The sequence below is a fragment of the Terrapene carolina genome, unplaced genomic scaffold (genome assembly GCF_002925995.2).
Source record: "Terrapene carolina triunguis isolate 2854851 unplaced genomic scaffold, T_m_triunguis-2.0 Scaffold69, whole genome shotgun sequence".
In the NCBI taxonomy this organism is placed as follows: Eukaryota; Metazoa; Chordata; order Testudines; family Emydidae; genus Terrapene; species Terrapene triunguis.
In genome coordinates this window covers 10,289,151-10,305,057 of record NW_020664420.1, presented here as the reverse complement: position 1 = coordinate 10,305,057, position 15,907 = coordinate 10,289,151, and the positions used below count along the sequence as shown (strand labels likewise).

At 43.9% G+C, this 15,907-nt stretch overlaps 1 protein-coding gene across 2 annotated transcripts in view; it reads right to left on the bottom strand.

The window, feature by feature from the left end:
* Nucleotides 1-617: 617 nt before the first annotated feature.
* Nucleotides 618-15,907, bottom strand: part of MAPK4 (mitogen-activated protein kinase 4) — a 61,123-nt gene continuing 45,833 nt past the window's right edge. The window contains exons 3-6 of one of the 2 annotated variants that reach the window (XM_024204258.2): nucleotides 9,635-9,796; nucleotides 6,950-7,156; nucleotides 3,360-3,366; nucleotides 618-1,305 (exon numbers count right to left, since the gene is read on the bottom strand). In XM_024204258.2, coding sequence (XP_024060026.1) covers nucleotides 618-1,305; nucleotides 3,360-3,366; nucleotides 6,950-7,156; nucleotides 9,635-9,796 — 1,064 coding nt within the window. The remainder of the gene's footprint in view (nucleotides 1,306-3,359; nucleotides 3,367-6,949; nucleotides 7,157-9,634; nucleotides 9,797-15,907) is intronic. The other variant, XM_024204257.2, reaches the window with a different exon arrangement.

Sequence of the window (15,907 nt, the reverse complement as noted above, 5' to 3'; positions counted from 1 at the left end):
TTTTCTGTCCCGATGGCCAAATTCTGTCCTTAGTTACATTCTTCCAACCCCTATTTCCTGATTAAAGGCAGAATTTGGTCAAAGGTGTATTTAGGACTAATTACTGAAAGAGATACCCTTACATTACTCCTTTTTGTATAGACAATACTCAGATGAGTTCATCAAAGAAGGCCTCTGGTTCAACGTATTTTGAACCTGTCAAACCAGGGGAGTGTCTGACCATAATGAAGGGACTCCCCTTCATCCTTATTCCTTTAAGATATTATATATAAAAAAGGAAGTTGATTCAACTTCTGTTTGTAAACTTGTACAGTCATCTCTCCATTGTACATTGAAGTACCAAATAGGTCCCAGAAGTTACAAGGCAAGATTGTTAAGGCAGCATAAGAAACTCAATTATTTCATTCACACCTCTTGATTCCTTTAAATGTATTTCTAAGGCATCAAAAGGGGTTCCTGGTTTGTGCTCACCTTTTAATAAAAAGGCATTCATTATACTGTAAGAAACTGACATGTTCAACGACAGATCAAACCTTAATTACTGTTCACCGTAGGGTAATTGATGCATTATCAAAGACTTACAAAGAGATTAGCAGTGAATATCAGACATTGTTTCTTTACCACCTCTCTTTCTGAAACACCTCTGTTTGTACAATCTCATTAGGGTGTTCTGAAATACAAGCCCCGTTGATATCATTGAGCTTATTGTCTGGAAGATCCTCAGGTTTCGTGCAAAGTTTCAGCGCCCTAGAGATGAAGACATCCAAGTCAAACTGAGGGTCTGTTTCACTGTTTACATCCTTGGATTCTTTATGATGATGGTGAGGAGAAGATGGCAGACTCTGTTCTTGAAGCTCTGGAAGAGGACTAGGGCATTCAAGCCCTGACTGTGTGCTCTTTACCCATTGAGCTATCTCCAGAAAGAGGTTGGATGGTTCTTCTTCCAGTGATAACTCTGCAGTGGGTGCTATAGTTGCTGTTTTCCAGTGCGACAAGTCTAAGATAAGTTTGGGCTCTGAGTAGTGATGGGGTTTATTGTCTCTCCATAGCAGTTTGTCCAAGTAGGAAGGTGACCCCACTTTGTAATCACATGATTTCCCATAATCAACATCAAACATTCGATCCATTGAGGAATGTGATTGCTCCAAGAATCTCTCTGAGCTGCTTTGAGAATATTTGCGTGGATCAACTTGTGCTTCTTCAGCAATGGAGTCGGATCCTGCTCGTGGGTCCCGTTGTACCTCATCTATATCATGGTATTTGTCATGTCGCCACTCCAAATCAGAAGAGAGACTTACTTGATACCTGGGAAAGACATTCTGCGATTAGATGGACAATTGTTGGCTTTATTTGTAAGTAGGAGGAGTGTTTAAATAGATGTTCCCACTACTGCTACTGCTTTTACCTTTCCTATGCTAACGTACCTTTTATCCAAAAATTTCAACGGTCCAGATCCTCAACGGTATTTAGGCACCTAACTCCCATTGATTGCAATGTGTTTTACAACGTGTAATTAATTATACCTTCAAAAGCTATTGTGAAATAAATACATTTTACATGTGTGTTAAAGGCAAAGGGTTTAAGTGATTTGCCCAAGGTTATACATGCAACCAGGGGCAAAGATGGGAATAGAAACTAGTAGACCAAACATCCAGTAATTCATCTAACCACTAGACATATTCTCTCTCCCTAGAACATTAGACTCTTGGGCCAACATTAGTGAACTTTGGGGATCTCCCTAGAAACACTTTAAAAAGACTTGTTTTTCAGCGGGCAGGTGTACTTTCTGAAAATCAGATTCCTTTAAGATGTCCCCTGTTGGGCCCAAATATCACTAATGACTTTTGAAAATCTTGCCTTGTGTTCTGAAATATACTTCCCTATACCAAAGATCTCCAGGCAGCTAGAACAGTCAAGGCCACTGCTTTAATGTGTCATACCAGGAACTATAAAAGCAAAGGGATAAAAGAGTGACAAACTGACCTTGAGATATTGATTTGCTGCTTCAGCGACCATAACTGACAAGGATCTAGTATATGCAGGTTTACACTGGCAGCATGATTAGTGAGGCTCCCAAAATTACTCCCTGCTTAGTTTAGCTTGTTTGCCCCCAGATGCTTGTTCACTCAGACAGGGAAATTAATGATGTTGCACAGGACGGATTTTTAAAATTATTATTTTTTTAGTGATGGTGAAATGTGGTGAATTGACAGTTCTGGAGACTTGACTCCCAACCTGATATGACACCTGGAAGGAGCAGCTGTGGGGATGTGAGTAGAGTTAGGTCTCTCTGGCCTATTCTGTCATTGACCTCTCTGCTTCGACTGCCAACAGAGCTGCCAGTTAGCAAATGATAAAGGACACCTGTTCACTGGGAACGGAACCAAGACAACCAAATTCATTTCACATAGGCTGCTGAACTGCATCAGATTAGTCACTATCCACCTGCTGTGGATTTGAATGTGCAGCCTGGACTTCAAAGGTTCCATAGCACAGTAAAAATCCTCTGAGCCAACCAGGCTCCCCAGGAAGGAAGGAGTTAAAACTGAAACATAAATTTACCTTCTCACACCTCCTCACAATTCACAGCCTCTGTCATTAAAAGTCATCATTTGCCAAGAATTGCCACAAAGTAGTAGCTGATATACCGCAGTTACTTCCTATTGAGAACCTGCAGTATCTCAGATAGCACTGCGTGGAAACTCTAGGCAAAAACTTTTTAATGGCAACTTTTAAATTACACAGTTACTAATTAAAAATCACTGATGTAATAAAAGATCAGCTTCCTAGGCACAATAAAGCTATCCTCCTGGTGTGTCACTTGTCCATGTTTTTAAAACAAATGCATCTTATTTATTTTCAGTCCAAAGCATCATAAGTCAAAACTAGTAGCATTTTTTAAACAGCAGAAACAATGAAAGAGGGTATTGAATCAGCTGCTGTCTCATAAGCAAATGCCTTTTTTTAGAAAAGATGACATTTCGAAAGAACCTTGTAATTCATTCAATTGTCTTGTTCATCTCATCTACTTCTATTTCCCTCAAGACAGGAATGGAAGGAAAATTATGTCTCAGGAGGAAATCACATCAGTGATGGCTTACAAGTCTGAGCCCCACTTGGATAGCTTTCATATCCTCAAAATATAAAAGGGTTAATAATAGTCAAAGGATTGAGACATCATTTGCCTTGACAAACTTTTACTCCTGGAGAAAGAGAGTCTATGAAACTCCATGAAGAGATCATTAATCTTTGAGACACTTAGCAGCTTAACAGCACTACTTTGCAAAGCTGCAGTCACTGTATCAGGAACTGCTAATGGAACGCCGACAGACCCAGGTCGTCGGCAGACGGGATCAAACCTGGGGCCTCTGGAGCTTAGTGCATGAGCCTCTACTGCATGAGGTAAAAGCCAACTGGCTGCTAGCTAAGGCTGTAGAGCAAACTCATTTTATCTCTCTCTCTAGGTGGTCTCGGTGCCACTAGATGGGACAGAACACCACACCCAGCAGGCGTGTGGGTTACACTAATACACAAGGTGAATCTTCTCCAAGCTGTCGGGTTCCTCCTCGGAAATATAGGCTGTATACGGAATGTCCAGTAGGGACAGAGTTTCACAACTTGTTGGTTCAAAGAAAATGTGTTGGTGGATATATAGAGAAACAGAAAGATGCTCGGCAGCAGAATTGTTTAAACATGGTTATTGCTGGCAGGGTTCTAGAGCAATTTCTCTGACCTTTGTGGACAGGGTTGATTTGTCTGAGAACCATGGCGAAGCTATGCTAACGACTGCCTAGGAGGATCATCTGCAGGCATGGTTCTCGGAATGAAATATCCCTTGCCTTATGGTTAGAAGAAGCCCCACTCAAACCCTGTTAGCTATAACTATGTTAAAACATAATGAAGAAATAAAATAATGTAAAACACAGACCATAATCCCATTCCCAACGTGGCTATGACAATGCTGAGTGCACTTATCAGCCAGAAGCTGAGATGATTAAGTTATAATCGTACACTACAAAGAGAATAGATACTTTTACTATGCAGGTCAAAAGATCTAAGTCATTTTGCATATTATTATGATGTCTTTGTAGTTTGTATGGTTTTCCAAACAGCGACCGATTCACCTGAACAATCTACATTAAAATGGGATGGTAGCAGCTATCTTAAATCTGTGTGTTCTGCAGAAAAGTAACTGATAAAGATGATTTTGTGGCTGATGGGCATTCATAAATTTATGGATTACAAACCTAGAAGAGACCATTGCACCATCTAGTCTGACCCCCTGCATAACACAGGCCAATGGACTTCCCTGAATTCATTTCTGTTTCATTAAGAGCATGTCTTTTAAAAAAACATCCAATTTTGATTTAAAGAATTCCAATGATGGAGAATCCACCACAACCCTTGGTAAATTGTTGCAATGTTTCATTACATGCATTGTTAAAAATTTGCACCTTCATTTATCTAGCTCAGCTCAAGCCATTGGATCTTTTATACCTTTTGGATTGAAGAGCTATTAGCAAATTTCTGTTGCCCATATAGGTACTTACTGACTGTGATTGAGTCACACGTTAGCCTTCTCTTTGTTAAACTACACAGATTGAGCTCCTTAAGTCTTTCACTATAAGACAGGTTTTGTAACCCTCTAATCATTCCTGTGGTTCTTTCTGAACCGTCTTCAATTTATCAACATCCTTCCTGAATTGTGGACACCAGAACTGGACACAGTATTCCAGTGCCAAATGGAGAGGTTAAATAACCTACTTGATATTCTCCTGTTTTTACATCCATGGATCACATTAGCCCTTTTGGCCACAGCATCGCCGTGGGAAATCATGTTCAGCAGATTGGCTACCATGACTCCCAGTCGTTTTCAGAGTCACTGCTTTCCAGCATAGAGGCTCTCATCCTATAAGTATGGCCTACATTCTTTATTCCTGGATGTAGTACTTTCAGTTTGGCCACATTAAAACAAACAAGTGTGTGTTTGTGCCTAGATTACCAAGCAATCCAGAACCCTGTGTATTAGTGACCTGTCGTCTTTGTTATTTACCACTCACCCAGTTTTTGGGTCATCTGAAAATGTTTTCTTCAATCTGATTGACTTTACCCTCAACTGGCAGCATGGATGAGAATACACGCCTGATTCCTTCGCCTTCGCTCTGTAGCCACTGCTGATCTGCTCAGGCAGTATCATTAGTGCCCATGTGGCTGAGCAGCATGGGGTAGTGCTCAGAAGGAGAGATGGGACTTGGCAACCTTTCTGTGATGTCCTGGATGCAGGCTCCAAGCAGGCAGCACACCTCCCGGGACATCAGGTCAGGTCAGCAGCTGGATGCCTGCATCTATCTTATATTATCCTATATTAACTATATTACCCTCCCTTCATTCTTTATTAATCCAGTCCCGTATCAGTCATTCCCTTAGTCTGCCTTGGATTGACTTGCATCTGGTGTGTTCTTAGAGAGCCTGTTTCTCTCTAGGGAAGTCATGGAAGCTCCTTCACTGGAGGTTTTCAGAAGGAGGCTGGAGCCATCTGTCTCGGATGGTTCAAACACAACAAACCCTGCATCTTGGCAAGGGGTTAGATTAGATGACCCTGGCGGTCCCTGTTAGCCTTATGGTTCTATGAGCCAATCGTAAGAGCAGTGTAGGTCCTCTCTGCCATTGTGTGAAGTAAACAGATGTGTACAGTTCACATTTTGGAGCAATTAGACAAAATGGATATTGACATGCATTGGAACTGATCTGGACATACAAGCCGATAAGGCTGAAAGACCCTTGAAAGCTCCATAATCACAGAGGCAACCTGATTTTTTTAAGGAGATATCCCCCGCCCAGTCACTCCTAGTGCCTCCAGAGTGCTAGCTAGTGCTCAGTATCTGCTCCTTTTCACGGAGTGGAGCGTGAAACTGCATGAAAACTGAGCTCTTTGGGAGTATGCCCAGTAAATCCTCTGATGTGCTCAAAGAGGGCAAGTTAATTGCCAGATGAGAAAAATGTCAAATATCTAGGGAAGAAGTTTTAATTGGCCACAGCTCAAAAGTATTGGGATCTCCCTGGCAGGCAGCTCCATTCTAGGTGTGCTCTAAAGGGAGGAAATGTTCAGCCATCATCCATGTGCCCTTAATATACGTGGTCCTCTGTGCTTTGGTAAATGAACTGGGAGGAACCTTATTCCCAGGTACATTTTTAGTTTCTTAAAAACATGGTCCCTATACTAGGCTCAGACCTCTCCTCCCCTCCCTTCCACCCATCTGTGGCAACGAGGGAGGTTTATGCTAGCGATAGAACTATAGTAACTCAGTCAGACTGCACAGCCCAGCCCTAGGAGGGCGGATGGAGTGTCCCAAACACTGTGAGATGCAAAGCACAGATGGGGAGAGCGCCACATTTCATACCTGCAAAACTGGGGGCTTGTTGCCATTTTAGGCGTTCTGCAGCAAACCAGCCTTTCAGCTTCTCCATTGGCTAGGTCAGGCTACAACAGACCCAGTATCTGTGGCCTTATGCAGCTTGAAAGGTGGCAGATATAGTGTTCTTCATCAGACCTTTAATGGTCCCAAAGGGGACCAGAATGAGTATTATAGCATTTGGATCAAGAAATAGAGAGAAAGAGCCAAATTCTTTTCATTTAAACAGATGCAACTCAGCTAACGTCAATGTAATTCCACTCATATAACCGAGAGCAGAATACAGCCCAGTAATTTATATGCACAGTGAAAACTTGGTCCCACTGGAAATCAATGACAAAATTCTCATTGACTTTAGTGGGACCAGATTTGAGTTAGAATGATCAGCTGTATAATAAAAGATCAGTGTCCATCCTGGTTTTAAAGCGTGTATTGCTGATTCGTGTAACAATGGATCAGAGAAATTCCAAATGAAGTCAGTGGGTTTTGCGTGAGTAAGGAGTTCATGACTGTCTAGCCTGTTAAGCCGTGGATACTGCACCTGTCCCAGTTGGACATCTGGCTCTGGTTGGCTTCCATCAGTAAAATATCATCAATCTCATCCTCAATCCGAAACGGATGCTGAGAAATTGGTTCATCTTCAGGGCAGGAGTATGGGCTCATGTAAGGATGCTGCAAACCCATCTCTGCAGTTAATCGATCCCTGGGGTTAAATGTCAGGATCTTCTCCAGAAAATCAATAGCTGTGTACCACAGAGAAACAGGTTCATTAATTCCCCAAAAGCAAAACTGATTTTATTAACAGAGAAACAGGCTCCTGAATCCATAGAGACCCATCTGTTTGATGTTAATCATCATTAAAATAAGAACAGAATTAAAGGTTAAGTCCTATGTACATCTAACACAGAGGCATATTTGTTCTGGATGCTTATGTACCGATCTTACCCTTATTGGGAGTTATGGGCATGCATTGGAACAGTACTGTAGCCTACAGTTTTTAGTTCTTTTAACAAAACACAAGGTATGGCAGAGATAGATCTACATCTCCAAGAGAGAATTGTAGAGTCAAGGCTTTGATCCAGCAGGCAGGTCCTTGTAGCTGAGCACTGATCCAATTTAAGGATAAGGGGCTAAAATGTTATTGTGGAATACTAACGTCCCAGTCCAGCTTCCACAGAAATCAATGGGACTCTTTATGGGTGATTATATAAATCATTCAGTGTCTCAGAGTAGGGACATGGCTAGTACTCTGAAACCTGCTTAATTTGGATGTGTGACCAGTACTTTCATGCTTTCAAATCCATTTTATGGACTCACCTCATAGCTGGAAACACGGACAGCTGCAAACTGTTAAATGTTTATGTGCATCTGAGGTGGAATTAAATTAAAAGTGCTATTTTTGAAGTGATTGGCGTAATCAAGGCTATGAAATAATTCTGCCCATTAACATTTAAAGAATTCTTTGTGCATAATTTTTTCCCCAGAAAATACAGTACAGTGTGACCCTTTCAATGTACACAAACAAATGTGATGTAAGAGCAGCTATAGTGAGATTAAAGTGCATATGAAATACTATTTAAACATCTGTTTGTTTATGCTTCCTTTGCATAGGGTATGTGAAAACGTCAGCTCCTGTTGTTAAGGACATCTGGTTTACTGGGATGCTTCTCAGGCCACGGCCTTAAATTCAGATAATAAAAATAGAGGTGTGCGTTATTTTTTCTGTCAGATCATGTTTTTAACCCTAAATCCTGGAAATATTAACTTACTGTACCTGTAACAATGCTGGTAAATATCCCAATTCATCTGGAAAGAAACTGATCTGGGGGCTTCTTTGTGTGCTCACAAGAAGAGTTAACAGTTAATCACAAAGAGGAAGGAAGGGTGATATCTGTTATACCTGTGCATAAATATTAACCAATACCTGGTTGTCTCTCACTGGATGATTTTACTGTTTGCATTAATTAATTATGACGGAATCAATAGTTTTATAAGGTCATTGGCTTGCAACAAGGATCATGGTGAAACAATTCACTCAGAGTTCAAGTCATTTGGGCAAGAAAACTTCAATAAATTATGTAAGCATGGCAAGTGACATTCCTTCCCACAAATCATCAGAGAGAATAAATCCCTTCAGTACTTAATGTTTGGAATCTGACTCAGGCTTGAGATAATGAGGGCTGACGGGTATCACTGTTGATAAGGACCAATAATGGCCTACTCTAATTAAGAGTCACACTGATCTACACGCCTAGGTCTCTGTTTTGACTCTTTACCCACATAAAAGCAATTTTTTCCTTGTAGATCTTATGTATGGAATGCCAGCCACACTGACAGCCCAGGATTCAGAGCAAAGAGAACAGAGAAAACACACTGCCACATGGCAGCACCTGAGCAGGCTTGGCCAACCATGGATTTCAAATAAGAGCCATGGGAGTTCCCTTCTTTTTCACCATGCAAGGGAACAGCACAAATATGAATGCCGAGCCCGTGACTTGGCATTCAGAAGCACAGAGGCAGCCTTGGCATCTGCTCCCTGTGATGCTCTTGAAATTGCCCTGCCACCCCCGACCAATTAAAGAGCTGCTGCAGAGTACCAGTGAAATGCTCAAGCCCAGGGTCCAAAGGCTCATTGCTTGCAGCACTCAGGCACGGAGACAGAAGTCAGTTTTCCCTGGCCCCTTGACCACAGAAGGGAACGATTGTGCTGGAAGCGATTGAAGTGCTACCAGTCATTCCAGGCGGGAAAGTCTTGAAGGTAAATACACCTTCAATCCCACCAAAAAAGAAAAAAAAACAACAGCCAGGAGTTTGGGAAACGTCCTGCCTTGGGATACTGTAGAGGGGTGTCAGGGATCTCAGATCTACATGGAATATCATTGCCCACAAACCTGGAGCAATTCCCCAGCATAACACTGATCCAGGTAGCATTAACTTAAGACATTTCCCCATGCCTTGATGTGATTCCTTCCTTATGATGGGGCTGGGAGCCTAGTGGCCCGGGGGACACCATAGGGCCTAGTTGCTGAGGGGGTGGGTGGGGCAAGATGAATCATGGAGGGAATTCTTCCTGGAGAGAGCAGCTCTCCAGCAGCTCTCCAGTGGTGTTGTGTTTGAGCTTGGGGGATGGTTCCTCTTGTATAGGCCACTGGGGGACATCTGGTCTTAAAATCGGGAGGATGAGAGAAACCGGATCAAAATGTGACTTAAAGCTACGGTACCTTCGCCGTTCACTTCCGGGAGCAGTTTGCGTAAAGGTTTCTTCACTTCCCAGGTGCTGTTGATGAAAGTTGGCATCACTTTGAGCAGCTCCTCTTTGTCCTCTTCATGGACAACGGGGATCGTCTCCAGAATGAGCTGCATCTGTTCCAGCTCATGATTCCCTATATGAGCAAACAACAGGCTGTCAGTGCTGGTGAGATTTTTTTTCATCGTTGGGTGCCTCTATGTTGTTGTGGTTTTGGTTTGGAGTTTTTGAAGACAGAGGATTTTTTCCACTTCTTTTTTTAACCTTAAGAAAATCAAGACTATAAAGTCTTGAATTCATTGGGTATTTCCCCCTAAAAGTCTGTGCTGTGTCTGTTGAATAGTTAAATAGAGGAGGACTTCACTCCCCTGACCCATTGACCTGGCACTTTCCATAAGCTCTATATCCACTAAACAAAACAAGAGTGGTCAAACTTGGCTTGGCACCTCCCTTTTGTTCTTGAAGAGGATGGGCCAATGACGCAGGCCAGGCCTACTCTGGAAAAGGCTGCCAGCTTAGCTATGCCAGCAAACCCTCCTAGTGGAGATGCAGTTTATATGGGCAAAAAAGTCCTTTTGCTAGTATAGCTTATATCAGAAATAAACGATACCAATAAAAGCACAGTAGTGCAGATATGTGTCTACACTAGGGCTTCTGGACGACATAGAAACATCACACACACAAAAATCACACCCCATATCACATTGCTATGACAGCAAAAGTTACTAGCGTGGACCTGGCCTTAGGCAAATCCCTAGAGGAGGCAGCATAATGACCTGTGGGGTTTCACACTGGGATGCCTGGGGAGCCCACCGGGGGGTGCCATGCTTCCTCTTTCTATGTGCAGGTCTGGAACTGGGGAGCGGGGCTGAGTTGTTTGGAAAAACTCCTGATTTAAAGCTTCAGTTCTGGAGATCGGTGGACAGGAAACTGATTCTTGATAAGAAATATGTATACGGGCAGTGTGGCTTTACCCCGTGATTTACAAACACGGGGCCAGATTACTCACTGCCCAGGCAGGATAAGAGGCAAGAAGCTCCTTCCCTTGTGCTCCCACATTGTACCTGCTGCAGTCCCTGTGCTTCCCCAAGTGCAAGGACTGCTTCCTCCTCGCACCCCAGGTCACCCCAACGAGTATGGTGAGTGCACGGGCAGAGGGGGCGGTTCCGGAGCTCTCGCAGTGCCTCAGCTATGACATCAGGAGAGAAAGGAAATGAGGCTGGGCTGATTTTATACCCTAATGTAACCTCTATCATTAGCACACTGTATCTAGTGCAGAGGCCGGCAACGCCTCATAGAAACCAGGGCAGGGGTGGGGGGGAGACTGGTCCACAGTACCAACAGGACAAATGGCCTTTGCTGTTGCATTTGACTGTACCCAGTTGCCATGTTATGTCTCTATTTGGCAGCCATGCAGAATCTTTGCTAATTAAATGTCCCCCTTGCCTCATTTTAAATTCTCATGCAAAGGAACAAACTGACACACTCCATCACGGTGTGGCTAAATGTCAGCTGCAGGCTGGTAGCTGCTCAGAAACTAGCAATGAGAACGCCCAGTGAACCTACAGCCCTGCCTGAACTCCCCATCTGTCTTTTCCAGAAATCATTCCAACAGCCAGGTATTAAAAAATCCTCTTAGCATTTGCAGACCCGGGCTTTTAGCCAGCATGTTGGCCTCACATGGGCTTTTTCAGGCCAGTGTTTTCCAGAGTACAGTTAAAGGTGACATCCTATGATTATTTATTTCTACAGCAGTAGCACTTAAGGGCTGCAAGACATCAGGCACTGCCTAAGGTCAGGCTCCTAACTCCGTACTTAGGAACTTAAATAAAAGAGGCCCGAATTCCAAAGGTCCTCAGTGGGTTTTCTGGGTGCTCCGAAGGAGAGGCCTCTTATTTAAACAGACATACTGGACAAATCACACCTCCCACCTGGAACAATCTAGCAGGGCACAGCTAGACTATATGATAGTTTAGAGTGGGTGATAAAGAATCAACTGCACTCAACTGAAACTTCGAGCAGTGTCTTAGCTGCCACCAGTGGGATTTCAGTAAGGCCAGGGGCCAACGCTCCTACTCTTACAAAAAGTGCTGTGAAATCTTTAATGATCCTCTAAAATAAATGGGTGACCGCTACAGTATTACAATCTGAAGAACGTCTGGCTTACCTCCATGTGGCTGTTCTCTTTACACTATCGCAGTGCTGGTGCATTATCTGAAATGACTAGCCCAGTCCACACATGACCACTATGACAGCTAGGATATTTGTCTCAGCCCTGGTCCACACTAACCCCCCACTTCGAACTAAGATACGCAACTTCAGCTACGTGAATAACGTAGCTGAAGTCGAAGTACCTTAGTTCGAACTTACCGCGGGTCCAGACGTGGGAGGCAGGCTCACCCGTCGACTCCGCGTACTCCTCTCGCAGAGCAGGAGTACCGGCGTCCGGGATCGATCCGGGATCGATTTATCACGTCTAGACAAGACGCGATAAATTGAACCCAGAAGATCGATTGCTTACCGCCGGACCCGGAGGTAAGTATAGACGTACCCTCAGTGTTCCCCCATCTGTTATATCCATTTGTTGTCTCTTGTGTTATGCTTAGAGTGTAAGCTCCTCTGAGCAGGGACTGTCTTTTTGTTGTGTGTTTGCACGGTGCCTAGCACAATGGTCTAGGAGTGTCCCCTAGATGCTAACACAATACAAATAATATTTAATAGGATAATAGTGGAAAAAATTTCAGTCACTGTAAAATCACATTTTTGCTTTGCCCATATTCACACTCCCTTTGTGTTCATTTCTCACAAACATTCAGTGCAGCAGAGTTTTCCTGGCATAAATGTTTGTGAAAGTGAATTTCAGAGGCCAAGAATATCCATACACATGAAAGGGAATTTTGTGTGCATCAGTATTTGCTCTAGAAATACTTGAGCACTCATCCGAGCAGGGACCAGAAACGCTATCCTGTGACTTAGCTGACAATTCGCAGTAAAGCAACACAGCTGGAACAACAGAGAGAAGGGAACTGTTTTCAAACAATCAGCAATGTTTAAAAAAATGCCATCACATAACAAATTCAAAGGAACCAATATTGGCTCATGATAGTCTGTGACCAGAAAAAGAGGCTGAATTTTTCAAACAAGTCTTCATTACAAATTACCTGGCTCTAGAGACTAACATTCAGATCTGGTTCCACCATTCCTTCTCAGCTGAGCTCAACAATTGCAGTTTTCTAACGGCAATCTATTTATCAATCTATCTATTAAGAGCAAATAAAGGCCAGTTTTGGTGCTTGGAGATTGGTGCTTGGAGACTACTAAAATATTCTTTTTCTTGAAGCATGCACAGGCTGATATAAGGAAAGATCGACACAGTGAGAATTTCTATAAAGAAAACAAACAAATGTATTAAAGCTTCACAGACAGCACAGGCAAGGATTAGCACTGCCAAGGGAAGAAGTTCATCAGTACAAGCAGTTTTCAGATGTTCTCCATGGGTAAAATGGACTTCAGTGCAGAGAGGGCTGGAACAAGGCCCTATGCACCATTTAAGCCCCAATTAAATCCTTGATGTGGGACTTGAGTTGCTCAGTTGCTTATTGATATGTAATGCACAGGAGCTTTTGTTGACTCTCTGCACTAGGATGAATTTCACCTTTGGGTGAATTTTGCTATATTCTTAGCTTTACTTTGCACTGGGTCAGCACTACCAAAGTCACTCAACCCCGGTCTACTCTAAAGAGTTAGGTTGACAAAAGGCAGCTTACATCAACCTAACTCTCTAAGTGTCTACACTAAAATACAGCTCCCACTGATGTCACTCTCCCATTACACCGACTTAATAACTCCACCTCCGTGAGAGGCGTAGCGCTTAGGCCGTTGTAGTTAGGTCAACATAGCATCAGTGTAGACCAGGGATTGGCAACCTTTGGCACGTGGCCCATCAGGGAAAGCCACTGGCGGGCCAGGATGGTTTGTTTACCTGCAGCGTCTGCAGGTTCGGCCGATCGCAGCTCCCACTGGCCGCGGTTCGCCGTTCCAGGCCAATGGGGGCTGCGGGAAGTGGCAGCCAGCACATCCTTCAGCCCGGGCCGCTTCCCACAGCCCCCATTGGCCTGGAACAGCGAACCGCGGCCAGTGGGAACTGCGATTGGCCGAAGCTGCGAACACTGCAGCTTAAACAAACTGTCCCGGCCCGCCAGCGGATTTCCCTGACAGGCCGCGTGCCAAAGATTGCCGATCCCTGGTGTAGACACTGCGCTGCTGACATCGACTGTTGCTGCCTTTCAAAAGCTGTCCCACAGTGCCCCGCACTGACAGTTCAATTGGTGCAAGTGCTCCTGAGGAGGATGCACTCCGCCGATACAAGGAGCATAGTGTGGAGCTGCAAAAGCGATTTAATTACTGCGGTGGCTGTACGTCGATGTAACTTAGGCCGACTTAATTTTGTAGTGTAGACTTGCCCTTAGACTACTCACCGCATAAAGTTAAGGACATGTGCAAAATTTTGCGGATTTGAGACCTAAATGAAATGGTTGCCATGCATCAATAGAACTGTCAAAGATACCTCTTTTAATACTGGTTCGTTTCTCCATTGCTTAAAATCCTGAGATTTAGCAAACGATGTATTTGTCCAGATATTACTAAATTTCCATTCAGGGGTGATTATCTATCAGTGGCAAGAAGTAAATGGTGGAGGAGTTAGAATGGATCCAGAGTTCACTGTGTCATCAGCTCTTAATGGAGCAAGTCTGGGGCGAAGTCAATATTTTAACTGTTAATTCTATTCTTTATCGAATATTGAATTTGGACCAAGACTTCCCATGACGGTTTTCACTTTCTTATGTGTAGCGAGAAGCAGCACTGCATAAATACTGAGCTGTATTATCAGCCTTCTGTCTGCTTGAATCTCTGATTATAAACATCCCGTCACTAGTGCTAAGCCTATCCGCTAAGATCAGCTGCATGTCTATTGCTGATCAACAAGAGGGGACTTTTGTACTACAAAGTTCCTTTACGGTTGAATGATTTTTTTTCAACCTGCTTTGCCAGTAAACAGTGGGCTGCAAAGCTACAGCAAGAGTAATGCGCATTTATCTGTGAAATATTTGCAGGCCAGCAGTTCTGAGCATGCTGCTAGCGATGGCCAAGTGAGATAGAGCGATCCAGCCCAGAATGTGGCTACTGCAGGAGAGTTTGCTGGAATCTCATCAGTGTTATTCTAAATTATTAACACTGCTATCAAAGTCAAACTCACATCTACGTGCATTATTATTTTAGTAGCTGAAATTACCTGCCTTTATTAACCAGGGATGCTAGACAGAGGCATCATTTACAGGGGGCAATCACCTCTCTGAGACAGAACGTAAGGAACCCATGGCAACAAACGACAGACACCATAATCGCCAGCTGAACTACCAAACTGCAGCCTCAGTGTCAGAAACTAGGACTTGCAGCTCCACAACAAACTGGCACCTTCCACTTCAGTCACAGGAGAAAGTCTATCAGCTACAGAAGCATCGGTGCTTACCCTGCGAGCATCAGTCACTAGAGGAAAACACAGGGTCAGATTCTGCTGTCAGTTACCCTGTGTAAATCCAGAGTAACTCCCACTCCTAGTCAGTGAAATCAGTGCAGATTTACAGCAGTGTAAATCAGATCAGATTCTGGCCCACTGTCACAAACACTTAAACATGCTGGACAATCCAGCTGGAAGAGGGCACTACACACTCAGTGCACATGGTGGGTGGGGGGAAGGAAGGGACAGGGCCTGGCAGAATTATAATCCCTGGGTTTAGGGGACAGCAGTGACTCTTCTGGACCGTCTTTGCAGGGGATGGGTCACACAGAGTGCGAAAGGGGCAGGGAGGACGACCAGTGGGTAGATGGAACCATGCCTCCACCCCCAGGAACCAGCAGGTGCAGTGCGAATGGCATGCAGGTGGGAGGATAGGCTGTGCCCTAGAAATGGGTATGGCAGTGGATGGGCTCCCTCTGTGTGCTAGGGAGTTCAAGGAGGTCTTTTTTCTCCCCAGTGTATAATACCTCCCAGGGGGCTCTCTCTGGAGCAATGCATCTTCACGCCCCCCCCCCCCCCACGTTCTGCATACTGGCCTGATAGAGCCCTTACCCAGCATGTGACAATGGATTTAAATGGACATTCCAAAAGGCAGTGATTAAATTAGTGCTGATGGTCATCATCCCCCCCAATACACACCATCAGTAGGGACTCATATAAAGATATTTC